General features: G+C 38.5%; 1 protein-coding gene across 1 annotated transcript in view; it reads right to left on the reverse strand.

Moving 5' to 3' along the window:
- Positions 1–18188, reverse strand: part of LOC136753061 (sodium/hydrogen exchanger 9) — a 122203-nt gene that overhangs the window by 90623 nt on the left and 13392 nt on the right. The window contains exon 5 of the mRNA XM_066708872.1: positions 12891–13006. Within this exon, the coding sequence (XP_066564969.1) occupies positions 12891–13006 (116 nt within the window). The remainder of the gene's footprint in view (positions 1–12890; positions 13007–18188) is intronic.

Genomic DNA, 18188 nt, shown 5'->3' on the forward strand with positions numbered 1-18188 from the left:
GAGATTTGATTTATGCCCCAGATATATATCAAAAATTGCCGTTACATTATATGTGTGGCTTTGGGATTGTTTACATTTTTTAATAGTCATGTCATCACTGTGATTTATTGGGCAAAAACAGACTTCTGTCATATTTGTTTAAAAGTGACTTATTGTGCTTTTTTTACAGAATAAATCAATGTCCATCAGCAAAAACATCATGCTACAACTAGGAGAAACAAAACTGCCACTTTGGTAAGAGACTGGCTTGGGGCTCCCATTTTCTGGCTCAACACAGATATTACCAGAAAAAGAAAAGCTTGTTCTTCCTCTTCTTCTTCTTCTTCTTCTTCTTCTTCTTCCTCTTCTTCTAACTACTATACAAACATACTGCTATTTTAGGGTATGCATTTATTTTGTGTTCTTTTTCTTTATTCGACTGACATCCAATTTGATCAAATATTTTGAATGCTTGGCTTTCACAATCCTTCTGCTCTGTAGTACAATGTAATACGATATCTATACATAATGTAATCTACACTACATCTGCTTAGAACAGGGGTTCTTAAGCTTGCTCACCTCCTCTGATAGATTTTAATTATTATTATTATTTTTTTCAAATCAAAATTGTGGAAATTGTAGAAAGAACTTATTTCTATTTCTGATGAGTGTTATTCAAGAAACACAGCATAGTGAAAAAATAAAAGAACTAACTTAGCAAATTGAGGAACTGTTTTTGAAATAGCCACACGCATGTCATACTGGCCTTCAAGTTGATTTTTATACTTTATATATTAGCCTGATTCACATAAATATTTGATTGCAAAGGGAATGATTGCAGCCAGAGCGCGTTCCACAAGTCTAGAATATACAGAAGCCAAAGAAATCCAAAATGTATCAAAATGTTGAGTGTCAAATTCACTATTCAGAAGTTCCTTCCAATCAAGTCATTCTTTGCCAGATCAGCATCATCAATGCAGTCAAGATTCACAATGAATGGATTTCTAATCCAGGACTCACCTTTGAACTGTTCATCAGGAAAGTAATCAGCAAATTAACCTTCCAGGGCAATGAGATGATAGTAATATTTGCTTGAATATCTTCTGACCTTGATTCTTGCTCTCAACCTTCCTCACAGAAGAATTTGCTCAAGATTTGGAAAATTTGAATAATTGTCCTTACTTGAGTGATCGTTTCTACAATGGGAGCTTGTCCACAAATGCCTTCAGCTTTTCACTATCACTATCATCAATAATTGTAACAGCACAACCTTGAAGGGACTCATTCAGATCATTCAGATGTGAGAAGATATCTGCCAAGTAGGCCAGGGAAAGAATGAATTCTTGATCTTCAATGTGTGCTGCAAATTTGCATTTCCTTTCTTTCAAGAAGGCAGCTACTTCCTTGCGAATCTCTGAAAAAACATGACCCCTGGACAGCCAACGAACTTTAGTGTAGTACAGGAGAACTTCAAACTGTTATCCCATTTCCTGGCACAGAATCTTGAAAAGACGATGGTTCAAAGCTCGAGACTGGATAAAATTCAAAGCTTGGACTGCAACAGACATGACATTCTTGAACATTTCTGGGAGAGTTTTAGAAGCCAATGCAAGACGATGAAGAAAACAATGCACAACTTGCACTTTGTGTGCTTCAGCTTTCACCAAAGCAGTAAACCCAGATTTTCTTCCCCAGCATATCAGTGGCCCCATCCATACAAATATGATCAGAGGTTTTCTTTAAAGTTTAATCTTTGATAATTTCAAATATATCTACAGCCTTTGTCATTGCTATAAGCTTCTCACAGAAGATACATTCTTCTTTCATAGATCCTTCATACACATATCGAATGAACACCAACAGCTGACTGAACTGAGGCATATCAGTAGTTTCATCGCATTGCATGCTGAACTGATACTGACAAGATTGTCAATCATTCAGTCTATTATGCAAGAGTGAATCACATCATTGTGTGCGGCTTCTTGCACCTTGCAATCATGTAAGCAACCTTGTAAGAGGCCTCCAGAGCAGGTTTTTTTGTTGGTGCAAAGCCATGGGATGGCAAGGTTCCAGATTTCTCAAATCTCGCTTTCTCCTTCATACATTTTAATATCATCTTCCACATTGCTTGGATGAGCAATGGCCAAATGTCCACTCAATTTTCCCAGCCGCATGTTGTCATTGCAGGAAACTTTGCCACATAAAAAACATACAGGCTTTGGGGTCCCATTTTTTTTTTCTTTGGCATCATGGTATACGCAAATGACATACGTATATGTCACTAGAGGTGCCGGAAATAAACATAAAAATGAAAAAAGAAAACATCTGTGAATTCAGCAAATTGCTGATTGGATACAAAACATAATTATAAATAATCAAAATACTTTACCACGGTATTGTGGAGATATTGGGATGATTTCTTGCAGGGATTTTTGGAATATAATCGCTAGAGACGGAACACTGCCAAACAGTGAGTAAAAATGTTCTACCGTCCTTCACTTTGCCAAGCTGGATTTGAATTGATCAGAATACTGAGCATGTCTGAAAGAACTCTGAGGAGCAGATTACTTGATTTCACGGTACTTCAGTGCAGTTTGCCCCAGAATTTGTCAGAAATAGCTTGATTGCAATTTACGGTGGATGACTAGACTGATTCAACAATTCACTGGATGACGCACCAAAGTGCCATAACATCCTGTACTAATGTACATCCATCGATACAGTTTCCTGCTGGATTGCAGACAATTTCCGATATGTCTGCCACCAGTTTCCAAGTCTGACTCATTGGCATAGAATTATTTCTGGGTATACTATACCCGTTGGATAGTGGAAGTTCAGTGCTTTAGTTGTTCATTGAATTTTTACATTATTTTATAAAAACAAATATCACTATAGGAAAAGTTGCACAAATAGCTGTGTTTTTATTAGAGCAATCTAGGTAAAGTACTTTGCTCAAGGGTACAACAGCATTGTCACCACCTGGGATTGGACCTGAAACCTTCCACTCAAGAGTCCAGAGTCCTAACCACTACTCCACACTGCTATCTAATCAGTAGCAGATTTGTTGATTAATTCATAGGGACAGCACTTCAAGAGCATAGCTACTGCTGCTGTTCAATTGAGAAAGATAATAACACATATTGATATATTTTCCTCTAGCCCACCTGTTTCTCTCAGCAAGTCTATTCCATATAAGTGGTCAGGCCAGTGACCTCAGGAGGGACCAAGCATGGGTCACCAGAAGACTCCTTGTTAGGAGAATAAGTGTTTCTGTGACAAAGACCCAATTTACTATTCCATCCTCTAGGGTCACACTATACAAACAATCCTACAGCATCTGATTTCTCTACTCTCAGACTACGATATCCCAGCAAACATATTCTCTTGAATAGTATATCACACAAGGCTTGCTGGTCTGAACAAACATGATGTAGGGCTGCTGGAACCTACAGACAGTTCAAAGTAACCACACGCTCATTTCTAATGTGCACATTTAAAAGTTCCAGAGTGTGACATATCTATTTGAAAGTATTTTTTTTTTGGCCATGATGTTCTTTAAAATATCAATTTCTGCTCCCTCACATTGAACATCCCAAGCCATACTGACAGCTGTATGACTTTTATGTCTCCATGGCAACAAATCATCAGTTTCCACAGTAACACCAGGAAAGGAAAAAGGGATCATTATTTGAAAAATTCTGTTATCTGAAAGGATTAGACAGGGCCATGTTATGTCTTAGTGAAATCACTAATTGCTCCCCAAAATCAGACATGAACATACACTTATCCTTGATACATCAACTTTTACTTTCTTTCTGAAAGAACATGAAGAACACTAAAAAGGAATATTATTTTCACATACAGCCTGAAAGTATTTCAAATTTCCAGAGACTACAACTACTACTAATGCCATTACTGAACTACTATTACTACTACTAATAAAAACAACAACAACAAAATAATTACTGGTAATCCAAAACCCTAACTAAACCCTTGACCAATTTATTATAGAACATTGTTCCATTTAATAAGGGGTCTAGACTACTAAATCCGTGCATCATTTCAATTGTTTACATACTACATAAAATGTGGATGTAAATTATCTAATTATATGGTATCAGCTGGTATTATATGGTATTATAAGTAGCACATAGAGAAGTTGCCCACTAATTCCCACCACTGAAATTGTCTTTAATATCCAGTGGTGTAAATTTAAATAATCTCCAGTGTTTTTCAAAAGAGTTCTCTAGTTAGCTGTAATGTCGGGGATCGCCAGGTGTGGTGGACCCAGGTGCAAAGCACAAGAAACAAGTCAGGTCGGGCGAGTGGTCGATAGGTGGGAAACGGGAACAATAAGGACAAAGCAGAACTCGAAGTCAAGGGAACTAGCAGGTCAACAAGAGATCGGGCATACAAGGCTGGTCAGGAGAATCCAAGGGTCGGAGATTGAAGGACAAAAGCAAGAGACTGGTACACAAGATTACAATACTAGTAAGGCTCAGAATTGTGACTAGAAAGACAACAAGACTTCGCAAGAAAGCTGGGAACAAAGGGCTATATATACACAAGGGGATAATGAGTAGGGAACAAGGAGCAGGGGCAGTGAGAAAAGAGACAGGGACTAATAATTCAATAACGAAGTGAATGGAGGTGTAGAGCCTGAGAAAACACTGTGGCAAGGGACGGCCTCTGGTGGTTATCTTGGGGTCTATCAGGTAGTGGTTGTAACATTAGCAAACATCAAAACAAGTTATATTGTCCATTAATTATCATCTCTTGGTTATGTCTATAGAGATGACTGATGGAAAAAACTTAATAAATCACAGCACCAGTTTTAATATGCAGGATATATGTTAAATTGTCTGTGGGAATTTTGGACAGTTGATTGATTTACCACCCCCAATTCTAACAAGACAAGACATTATACAGTGAGGGAAAAAAGTATTTGATCCCCTGCTGATGTTGTACGTTTGCCCACTGACAAAGAAATGATCAGTCTATAATTTTAATGGTAGGTGTATTTTAACAGTGAGACACAGAATAACAACACAAAAATCCAGAAAAACGCATTTCAAAAAAGTTATAAATTCATTTGCATGTTAATGAGGGAAATAAGTATTTGACCCCTTCGACTTAGTACTTGGTGGCAAAACCCTTGTTGGCAATCACAGAGGTCAGACGTTTCTTGTAGTTGGCCACCAGGTTTGCACACATCTCAGGAGGGATTTTGTCCCACTCCTCTTTGCAGAACCTCTCCAAGTTATTAAGGTTTCGAGGCTGACGTTTGGCAACTTGAACCTTCAACTCCCTCCACAGATTTTCTATGGGATTAAGGTCTGGAGACTGGCTAGGCCACTCCAGGACCTTAATGTGCTTCTTCTTGAGCCACTCCTTTGTTGCCTTGGCTGTGTGTTTTGGGTCATTGTCATGCTGGAATACCCATCCACGACCCATTTTCAATGCCCTGGTTGAGGGAAGGAGGTTCTCACCCAAGATTTGACAGTACATGGCCCCGTCCATCATCCCTTTGATGCGGTGCAGTTGTCCTGTCCCCTTAGCAGAAAAACACCCCCAAAGCATAATGTTTCCACCTCCATGTTTGACAATGGGGATGGTGTTCTTGGGGTCATTCCTCCTCCTCCAAACATGGCGAGTTGAGTTGATGCCAAAGAGCTCGATTTTGGTCTCATCTGACCACAACACTTTCACCCAGTTCTCCTCTGAATCATTCAGATGTGCCTGACGGGCCTGTACATGTGCTTTCTTGAGCAGGGGGACCTTGCGGGTGCTGCAGGATTTCAGTCCTTCACGGAGTAGTGTGTTACCAATTGTTTTCTTGGTGACTATGGTCCCAGCTGCCTTGAGATCATTAACAAGATCCTCCCATGTAGTTCTGGGCTGATTCCTCACTGTTCTCATGATCATTGAAACTCCACGAGGTGAGATCTTGCATGGAGCCCTAGACCGAGGGAGACTGACAGTTATTTTGTGTTTCTTCCATTCGCACCAACTGTTGTCACCTTCTCACCAAGCTGTTAGGCGATGGTCTTGTAGCCCATTCCAGCCTTGTGTAGGTCTAGAATCTTGTCCCTGACATCCTTGGACAGCTCTTTGGTCTTGGCCATGGTGGAGAGTTTGGAATCTGATTGATTGATTGCTTCTGTGGACAGGTGTCTTTCATACAGGTAACGAGCTGAGATTAGGAGCACTCCCTTTAAGAGAGTGCTCCTAATCTCAGCTCATTACCTGTATAAAACACACCTGGGAGCCAGAAATCTTCCTGATTGATAGGGGATCAAAAACGTATTTCCCTCATTAAGATGCAAATCAATTTATAACTTTTTTGAAGTGCGTTTTTCTGGATTTTTTTGTTGTTATTCTGTCTCTCACTGTTAAAATACACTTACCATTAAAATTATAGACTGATCATTTCTTTGTCAGTGGGCAAACGTACAAAATCAGCGGGGGATCAAATACTTTTTCCCTCACTGTATTTTGGATGGTATCCAATCCTACAAAGGAAACCAAGCATCCAACACCACCAACTCCTCCGCAAAAAGAGACTCTGCTCACAGTGATGAATTAGAAACAATGGTGCCAATAGCTGTGCAAGAGGCAGTGTGGCTTCCTGCTGCAGTGTTCTTTTTTAATGCCATCTAAAGCCAAGCTGAAGGACTGATAGGGGATTCACGTAAATGTGTCAGATCTTTCGCATTGAATACATTTCATCATTATGTTTAGAGAAAAGCTCTAATTGTAAAGTTCACTTTTTGAAGCCTGTTTAAGGTATTTAAACTCAAACAGACATCCTGAATGTGGGCACAAAAAGTGCATGTAATTCAGTACAGGCATTCCTATAGATGTTAACCTAAGCCTAGTCAGACTGCAGGGGTGATCATTATCACCTAAGATTCTTTACATGTGCTTCTGCTGAGTTGTATCATGTTCAGGCTTACATAGAGAGACATGTTATTATAGCATATAATGCCTGTTCCTAAGAATGTAATTTGCTGCATAGCAATATATAACCTCCTTGTTGCAACTGACATGTGCACAAAAGCCAAGCTGATGAATTCTTGTTACTCCCCCTGGATAATTGTCCTATAAAAAATGCACTACACATGATTTTTGGGGTTACACCTGTTTAAAATGTAAAAACAAAAACATCATAGTTGTCAAGTTTAAAAACTAAAACAAAACAAGAACCTAATGCAAGTGTGACTGACAGAAAATAAAGTAAGACCTTATGATAAATTAATTGATTAATACTTTGATTTAGTTTTCAGTCTCTAAAGCAAGGGTAGTCCATTATTTTTTGTCAGGGTCCAAATTTAAATTTCTTGGTCAAGGTATAGTCAAGGTTCAGGCTCCAGAGGGGAGAAAAAAACACAGTTCCAAATGCCCCTTCCAAACACACACACACACACACACACACACACATGCACACACACACAAAATTATGTGAATTAGTAATATCCCGTTGCTTATATGTAGTAAATTTTTTTGACAAAGTACAAAAATAAAACGTTTAAATAACTGTAAATATAAGTATTAAAATGCTTTCAGACCACTTTTAATAGTTTTAATGTGTTAAGGATTATTGGAGGCATATACACTCACCTAAAGGATTATTAGGAACACCTGTTCAATTTCTCATTAATGCAATTATCTAACCAACCAATCACATGGCAGTTGCTTCAATGCATTTAGGGGTGTGGTCCTGGTCAAGACAATCTCCTGAACTCCAAACTGAATGTCTGAATGGGAAAGAAAGGTGATTTAAGCAATTTTGAGCGTGGCATGGTTGTTGGTGCCAGACGGGCCGGTCTGAGTATTTCACAATCTGCTCAGTTACTGGGATTTTCACGCACAACCATTTCTAGGGTTTACAAAGAATGGTGTGAAAAGGGAAAAACATCCAGTATGCGGCAGTCCTGTGGGCGAAAATGCCTTGTTGATGCTAGAGGTCAGAGGAGAATGGGCCGACTGATTCAAGCTGATAGAAGAGCAACTTTGACTGAAATAACTTTGACTCGTTACAACCGAGGTATGCAGCAAAGCATTTGTGAAGCCACAACACGTACAACCTTGAGGCGGATGGGCTACAACAGCAGAAGACCCCACCGGGTACCACTCATCTCCACTACAAATAGGAAAAAGAGGCTACAATTTGCACAAGCTCACCAAAACTGGACAGTTGAAGACTGGAAAAATGTTGCCTGGTCTGATGAGTCTCGATTTCTGTTGAGACATTCATGGTGGAGTCAGAATTTGGCATAAACAGAATGAGAACATGGATCCATCATGCCTTGTTACCACTGTGCAGGCTGGTGGTGGTGGTGTAATGGTGTGGGGGATGTTTTCTTGGCACACTTTAGGCCCCTTAGTGCCAATTGGGCATCATTTAAATGCCACGGCCTACCTGAGCATTGTTTCTGACCATGTCCATCCCTTTATGACCACCATGTACCCATCCTCTGATGGCTACTTCCAGCAGGATAATGCACCATGTCACAAAGGTCAAATCATTTCAAATTGGTTTCTTGAACATGACAATGAGTTCACTGTACTAAACTGGCCCCCACAGTCACCAGATCTCAACCCAATAGAGCATCTTTGGGATGTGGTGGAACGGGAGCTTCGTGCCCTGGATGTGCATCCCACAAGTCTCCATCAACTGCAAGATGCTATCCTATCAATATGGGCCAACATTTCTAAAGAATGCTTTCAGCACCTTGTTGAATCAATGCCACGTAGAATTAAGGCAGTTCTGAAGGCGAAAGGGGGTCAAACACAGTATTAGTATGGTGTTCCTAATAATCCTTTAGGTGAGTATAGATTAACATTACATACATTTTCAAGCATTTCGTGTCTTATTAGATTTAAGTCTTTACTATTCCCATTTGTCCGACTGCGCAGTGTTAATGTTAAATTAATGTTGCAAAATGAGGGCAAAGAGGATGTGTGGTAATGTGTATTCACTTTTATATTTTGGAGGCGAGGCTGAAATATGTCCACACAACATACGATATGCAATTTATTTATATAAAATAAGGAAAACAAACCAAATACCTGATTTTTTTGTTGTTGTTGTTTTTTACTTGTACAAAGTGACACTCCCAGTCCAGAATGTGTATACAGTTGCCCTAACAGGGAATCTGCGAGCGAGCAATCAATCAACTAACTAACAAACGGGAACACAAGCTCTATATAGGACATCCCATATTAATACGTAACATCCTATTGGCTAATAACCAGGAAAGACTGCTACTAGGTTCCACACAATAACAAGCTCTGAGTGCAACAAACCTATATAACAATACATTTAAAAAAGACATAAAACAATCATGATTATTTTATTCTCACAGTCCATTCAAAAGCGTCTGGCGGTGCGGATTTGGCCCACGGTCCACATATTGACTACCCCTGCTCTAAAGTAACAGTTAACCTCTTAAGCTGACAGTCAAAAATGGTAATTTCCTACTACAATTACTACAATTTCAAAAGCCCATAACTCTGTGAATATATGCATATGGATGATATAATCTGAAAGGAAATCGCTTGCATTCATATATGCTCAGAACGTAACACAATACACATAACACAAGATAACGTGGTGAAAAGCCAACTGTAAATTATTGGAAAAGCTGTATAGTTTGAAAGCTGAGTTTATTGGCTGCATGTCTGTGTCAATCTCATGGACGTCACACCTTTGTTGTCGCATGTTGCCATGTAGTGCCCGGGGGGAATGGCACAGACAGATTTATAAGGGGCAGGGGGACCCACTCAGATGGGCGTAGATCAGATGGGCAAATAAGCTTGTTTTATTCACAACACCCTAATGGTTAATCCATTATAAAAAAAATGATTTTTATATTTATATCAAACACAGAGAAGTTCAGATCCCATGATATATGTTATCCAAATTTGTATTAGTACACTGTAAACAGAGTATTTACTTCCTGACAATATGGAGAGGGGGGTGAAAATGGGGGGAGTGGGGGAGATTTTTTTATTCATATATTTTTTACATCAGAGAATGCGTCTCAGCTTTCATGGGATACCAAACACTCGGAGAACAACATAACGGTGAAGAGTACACTTCATATTAAATGGAAACATGCGTTTTTTGGTGCCCTTATAAGGGTACCAGCACCATCTGTCAGCTTAAGAGGTGAAGAACTGCATTTCTTTCCCAGTGTTTCTGTGTAAACAAGGTCACTGTCTCACGGTCTTACTGTGCTACGGTACTGTGGCATAGTTCAACCCTGACACCTAGAAGAACAGGGGTAGATAAGAATAAAGGGGTCTGCATAAAAGTGCCTGTAGTTTGTAATTTCTCTAAGACTGAGATTGCTTCTCGAACACCTCTTCCATGCTGTCACTCGTATTAAATTCCTTTTGCACTATTCAGAGGTTAAGAAATAGAGCAGTTTATTTTTCATCTTAGTTTGATGCATTACATGTTTTGTGGAAATTTCTACTTCATAAGATTCATAAGAGCTATATCTGGCATTGCTATGAAGGTGCCCAAAAAAACGAAACAAAACAAATTCTCCTTGAAATCATAACAGGATTAAATTAACATTCACAATAATTCAAATTGTCAGTTGGGAATCCATAGTGGGAGTATGGTGTGGACTCAAAAGGTATTTTGTACAAGTTTATTTTTAGTTCTTATATGTCTCTACAGTTAATGAAGTGCATTGTTTTAGAAATCTGCCAAAATGCAACGCTGGGATAAAATATATCATAGCTGGTCTGACACCAGGGTGTGTGTGGTCACCATGGTAGCTAGATTGGGGCAGAAGCCTGCAATGGCCAGGGAGTCTGGGGAGTGTGGATGAAGCCCAAACAGCATCTGTCACACTGGATTGTGAATACATTGCTATGGCCTAAGAGTCTGCTGGCACCCCAGTACCTGAACACTTGGTGGCACACCCAACTCAATCAGTGGCTTCAACCTGGCCCTTTTTCCACGGCACCCCTTTAATTGACATTTGTTCACCTGCAATCTGGGATTCGCCACATTCCATCATTCCTGTGTGGCACATGCTCCCGGCTTTTTTTTTTTCTACCTGTCTGCTAGCTCTGTCTGCACACCTTGGCAGGCATTGGTCTTGGATGTTGCTTCAGGAACTGCTACCTTGCTCATCTTTGCTCCCTGGTCACTTGAGCATGACCCCATGTCTCAGCTCCTGTCATGGGTCGGGCTGCCAGTTGATTGAAGATCAGGCCCAGCAGACTCTTACCTGCCTTCTCTTTGTTGGACGTATACTGTGTCTCCAGTTGAGCACCCTTGGTCTGCTCCTGGTTGGTGAATGGTATCCAATTCAGTTGATCTTATCTGATCCTGGGCCTTGTTGAGGACGGTCATACAGGTGCAGTTGCCCGGTTTATGCGGTGTTGTACATAGTTAGTTTATGTCTGAGCATGTGCCTGCTCCTATTGTCCAGTGGTTGTTGTTAGGTGCTTTTGCCCTACCTACTCCACATTGTATATAATTAATTAATTTGTATCCTCAGCAGAGCAGATATCCAGTCTTGCTCCTGTTGTTTAATTGTTGGATGTTGGTGAATGCGATGCTTACCCCTCAGGTATGTTATAAAAGTTTTTAGAAGGTGGACAATATGTCCACTAGGTGCAGTAGAGCATGCTCTGGTGCCACTGCTGGTTCTGTAAGCCAGAAGAGCAGGCATGTGACCATTCCTGTATTCAAGTGGGTGGTTGCACTGGTGCTGTTGCCCTGCCATCCGGCTGTTGTTTTCATATTCATAATTCTCCCACTAGAATGGACATTGCTTCTGTTTCTGGGAGTGTCTGCCCCTGTCAGTACAATTACATTTTCTATCCCAGTAGATCGTGACTCTTGTGCTGGCTCCTGGTTGTTCCGAGTGTGGCCCTGAGTGGACCTTCTCCAATGTTTTCTGTTTAAACATTATTTATTAATATTATGTGAGGCCTCCTCCTTAGCAGGCTGTGGCCTCAGGGCAGGTTTCCTTACCAGTCTACTGCTATTCTCCCTTGCAACAGCTTGGTTATACAGTAACCCATCCCCCTTTGGATAGTATTCTAGACTTCAAAGATAACAATATGTTGCAAATGCAACCCTGGTTATCTGAAAAATAGAACTACTACTACTCAAAGGTTGAGTATTTTTTGCACACTTCAAATGGGATCCAAGGTGTGCTTTCTTGAGTACCATACAGGACAGATTTTTGGATAGCAATACTAGATAGAGAACTTTGGATATTGCGGTCACATGCACATTTTGACCAGTCTTGGCCATAAGACATGGACAATTATCCAGTCATGCTATTTCAATTTCTTTTAATTAATTTTCTACTAATTTCTAGAATATGTTTTTCAATTGGAAGCTGTGGGGTAGGATGTGACGATAAAACCAAAAAGTACAGATATATACCAAAGATTAATATATTGGAAGGGGAGAATACTTTTTATAGGCACTGCAGAAGTCTGCACCACTATTTGTTCAAATGGAATATCAATGTTTTAGGAAGCCTGTCATTGCAACAATAGTTGGATGGTTAGGCACGTATTGAAGACATCCGAGCTCTAGCATGGATGGAGGCAATGCAATTTGTATGCACAAATTTGATTAAAAAAATATAATAATGGGGCTTCAAGGACTTTTTAATGGATCCCTTAATTCTGCTGCCAAATAATGAATCTAGCCAATGATAATCTAGACATTATTAAAATGGGACATAGATATGAAAAGAGCTTCCTTTCCCATGGAATTCAAAGCCAATGATCAAGATTAACTGTCACAAAATCCATAAAAGAGAAAAAGACAGAGAGAATGAGAGAATAATATATATGTTTTCCATAATTTCAAAATTAGGGAGGTAGGGAGGTAGAGAAAAGGTAAAGAGTTCAAAGCAGTATACCTGGATCAGTGGCTGAAATCAAGGCACCAAAGAGGAAGCAGTCGGTAAAATGGAAATTCTCCTCGTCAAATTGGCCGGCATTCACCATGACTTTAACAACTCCATACATAGCACTCCTGTTAAGAAGAACACAGTCAGTTCAGTTTGAATAGACGTGTCTTGCATGTCCTATGAAATAACTATATGAAAGCACTTTATACTAATGCAGTAAATTAACACATACATACAGAAAGCCAATTCACCACTTTGATTGGTCAGAATGTAAAGACTAACGTAAACACATTAACTTTTGCCAAAAGCAAATAGCTTGTGAACACAGCCCATGTATCTAGATGGGTACAGTGTAACATAAAATATAGTTTACTATTTACATTATCCCTTGGTTTCATTTTGCAAGGGATTTTTCATTTTCTCATATTTTCAGTGGTCAATGTAGTGGTGTTTTACTTTTTGTTTGCCTTCTAACATCTCAAAAAGGATTAAATGCCTCTAACTTCACAATGGTTTACAGGGCATGTAAGAAGTTTACACTTGGAAAAATGTACATGTGCAAGAATAATATGATTATATTTCTTCAAAACTGTCAACCCTATAAGGAATCAAGCTTCCTCTCCTAGAGATGTTGTTCCCAGTATATTATGAATTCATGAAAACTTATCCCAGCAAAGGTATAAATATTGATGATGGTATTGTTGCAAAGACCTAAATTATCATCTCACTCTTGTTTCTTGTTTACTTTTTCTGTATAAAATAACTATATTGTCTATTTTCTGCTGTTCTTGCTGATTTTTGTATTTCAAATAATAATACATATTTAGAAAAACAAAAATCATTATTGTTGTTTATTTTATTCATTTTTTAGAATGGAAAAGATAGTTCTGATATACAACAAGGGCTCTTATTCAATTCATTATTTTTTAAGTGTGGTCAAGCAAATTGAACAATGATTTTCATATAATTACCAGATTTCCTCGAACCTTGGCAGTCATTTTAAATATACATGGGTTTCTCACTGATATATATACACTCACCTAAAGGATTATTAGGAACACCTGTTCAATTTCTCATTAATGCAATTATCTAACCAACCAATCACATGGCAGTTGCTTCAATGCATTTAGGGGTGTGGTCCTGGTCAAGACAATCTCCTGAACTCCAAACTGAATGTCTGAATGGGAAAGAAAGGTGATTTAAGCAATTTTGAGCGTGGCATGGTTGTTGGTGCCAGACGGGCCGGTCTGAGTATTTCACAATCTGCTCAGTTACAGGGATTTTCACGCACAACCATTTCTAGGGTTTACAAAGAATGGTGTGAAAAGGGAAAAACATCCAGTATGCGGCAGTCCTGTGGGCGAAAATGCCTTGTTGATGCTAGAGGTCAGAGGAGAATGGGCCGACTGATTCAAGCTGATAGAAGAGCAACTTTGACTGAAATAACCACTCGTTACAACCGAGGTATGCAGCAAAGCATTTGTGAAGCCACAACACGTACAACCTTGAGGCGGATGGGCTACAACAGCAGAAGACCCCACCGGGTACCACTCATCTCCACTACAAATAGGAAAAAGAGGCTACAATTTGCACAAGCTCACCAAAACTGGACAGTTGAAGACTGGAAAAATGTTGCCTGGTCTGATGAGTCTCGATTTCTGTTGAGACATTCAGATGGTAGAGTCAGAATTTGGCGTAAACAGAATGAGAACATGGATCCATCATGCCTTGTTACCACTGTGCAGGCTGGTGGTGGTGGTGTAATGGTGTGGGGGATGTTTTCTTGGCACACTTTAGGCCCCTTAGTGCCAATTGGGCATCGTTTAAATGCCACGGCCTACCTGAGCATTGTTTCTGACCATGTCCATCCCTTTATGACCACCATGTACCCATCCTCTGATGGCTACTTCCAGCAGGATAATGCACCATGTCACAAAGGTCGAATCATTTCAAATTGGTTTCTTGAACATGACAATGAGTTCACTGTACTAAACTGGCACCCACAGTCACCAGATCTCAACCCAATAGAGCATCTTTGGGATGTGGTGGAACGGGAGCTTCGTGCCCTGGATGTGCATCCCACAAGTCTCCATCAACTGCAAGATGCTATCCTATCAATATGGGCCAACATTTCTAAAGAATGCTTTCAGCACCTTGTTGAATCAATGCCACGTAGAATTAAGGTAGTTCTGAAGGCGAAAGGAGGTCAAACACAGTATTAGTATGGTGTTCCTAATAATCCTTTAGGTGAGTGTATATATATATATATATATATAAAACTTTTGATCAGTTACACAATTTAAAGATTCAAATGTAATGAAATTACTTCAATTAAAAGGTTCAATTAAGTAATTGAGAGCTCAGCTGGAACAAGGGTCCAGTAGGGTCAGTGTTCCGCCAGGATCAGGACTGAAAACCACTGTGCTAGATAATTCAATTGTATACATTTGAACCAAATGTAAATACATCTTTTACCATGATAGCTTGACACATAATTTTCTTGTGAAAAAAGAGGACATAGTGACTATATAAATAAATATAAGATTTTGGGGTTGCGGTGATTGTGGCAAAATCCTTTTGTTCAGAAATATGTTCCAATAAGAACATACAGGGTATTTTGACCAGCTTCCAGAAGTAAGAATAATTAAAGCGATGACACATTGCATTTAATCTTTGAGTCTGTCTTCAAGCATGTTCAATCTATTTAAGGGCACTTGTATGTGGTCACCATAAACATAGCAGTCCTGTTTAACATCTACAATTAAGATATAAAGCAAATGACGTACACTGTTTAAAAATTCATCAGAAAATGCAATGCACCACTGCCCATAACTGCTGAAACTAATTGCAAGACTACATTCATAATGACAAGCTGTATTGATGTGCATTATGTTGGAAATCCATGCAAAATATACGGCTTAGATGAATATTTCATATGTTTGAAGTCAGAAGATGGTAAGATGGAAAGATTCTAGTAATGCTCGAAGGCTGAATTTTCATATATTCCACAGCAATGTTTCTGTGTCTACACAGACATTTGGATACTGTCATGAACAGTAGAGATGCTGTATTGTGTGCCAACTTTTTCAATGTTGATGACTGTAATAAAATGGCTTTCCAGTTGTCACTCCCCACTGTCAATTTGATCACAGATGCCTTTATCTTTACAAACCACAAAGCTACAGTCAAAGGTTTGAGACAACTGAGATAAAGCAAAGAACAAATGCAGTGCATTATATACAGACTTCCCAAGATATACATCTTATATACATGTTTATACAGATAAACATTATGGCTTAGTTGGAGATAAAGAAGTATTAAAAACATTTTAATATATTTGATCATAACATGTTTTTTTAAGGTGCTGTTGTGTGTTTAAAGGTTTAAAAATAATACATTTTTAATAAAACTATAAAGAATGTACATAGCTGTTGTGCATTAACCAAGGTCATTACTGATATGTCTTTGATACAAGTCAAAGTGATAAATGATAAAACCATTAATTCAAGGCTGATATGTCCGATAATGAGATTCTGAGCTGTTAATCTACCATAAGCCAAGTGCACACCCTCACCAATGCTGCCACATGAACAAGCAATCCCTCCAACTCCTTTGGGCCCACAAAGTTATACTAGAAATCTGTGTTGAATTAAATATGGGCTGAGGGCTGGGAATAATCATAACAAATAATAATAAAGCCCCAGGGAATGTTTATATTTCACAGATTTTGTTACAATAAAGAATTCAGTACAATATCAAGAAGCATATTTTAGCTGATGCTTCAATAACACCTTCTCTACTTTCCAGATGGATTAAAAAACAGTGTTGGAACCAGAGATTCTGCTCTTCACTAGAAGCAAACCAAAATAATAATAATTTGAAAGCACTAAAGTTTATGACTGATAAAATACACTTAACTTGCTATTCAAATTTGAATTCTACCATCAATCTTTGTGCATATTGCTAATATGTGCCCTGTTTTCACTGTGCACTTAATTAGCTTTGCTATTGCCATCATACTAAAATAATATTTGCGCACATAGAGGTTACTTATTGATCCCTTTATTTCAGCCATACAAACTGTATACAAAAACAACAATAAAATAAAACAGAAACCCACACAGGATTTAAATATTTCTCCTTCAATTGTCATAAATCAGGTGTCCAAAGTAATAGATTATTTTATTAGTACAGTACTACTAGGAGCCCAATATCTGTGTTGATGTGTTCCTCAGAAACACCTGACCTATATCAAACAATCCCTGTGGTGTGTTTTATAGACTGACAGCACCACCTAGCGTGGACAAGAGGAGGACAGACTTTCCCTTTTCATGTGTATCAATGACAAGCACATGCATAACAATTACTGCAATGCATACTCTGTTCAGAATATGTCTTCTAATAGGGCAGACTGAATTTGATTATATTGTACAGGTAAGTTCTATCTCTAAAGGTATAGAGAAGAGAACCTTTGAATTGTGGCCGTGTTAAGCAAAATAACCAAGGGTTAGTGCAGGGACAATTTCTGGCCATTCTAGTACTGTATCACATAAAATCAGAATAATCAAATTGATTGTGAATAAAAAGTATTGAAATCACTCAAGCAAAATACTTATTTTCTTTAAATGACATGTTTTATAATGTGTATGCAATGGAAGAAATTTACCAAATATATTGAAACTCCCTACAAGTGATTCATGTTTTCTTGAAGACTAAATGGTTGAATAATTACAGCTGTACCTGAATATCACTGAGAATGGTTTAAAAAAAGTAATAGTGGAACATGTTATGAAAGCCATACTCCATTTTACTGTACATGTGAACTCAAAACAAACATTGATATATACAAATATATATCAGTAGAAATAAAATCGGAAAATAATTGATATTATTAATAATTGATTATTAAGTGTTATAAATTAAACTTTAGAGATTTTTTATATCCTGTCCAATCCTAGTGAGAAATATATTAGGACATTGATGTGAATAACAGACTGTAACTTCCAGATGACTTCCTGACACAGGAAAGGCTAAGAATAGACCCAGCAGCTCACCAAGGGAAATTCTGTAAGAGTTTTCATTCCAACCAAACTCTTTAATTACTTAGAATTACTGAGACCATTTCTGAACTATTTTATTATTTTTAATTTTGTTTTGCTATTCTTAGTCTTTGTTTTTTAAAGCACTCCACTTTACATTTGTTTTTGCCTAGACACTGAGCAAACAGAATTCTCTTCAGTCTATTTTCAACCCAAGGTTTCCAGTTCTTGATGTACAAACACAGGTGGTAATTATACTGTATCAAGT

Source organism: Amia ocellicauda, chromosome 7 (assembly GCF_036373705.1).
Source record: "Amia ocellicauda isolate fAmiCal2 chromosome 7, fAmiCal2.hap1, whole genome shotgun sequence".
Taxonomy (NCBI): domain Eukaryota; kingdom Metazoa; phylum Chordata; class Actinopteri; order Amiiformes; family Amiidae; genus Amia; species Amia ocellicauda.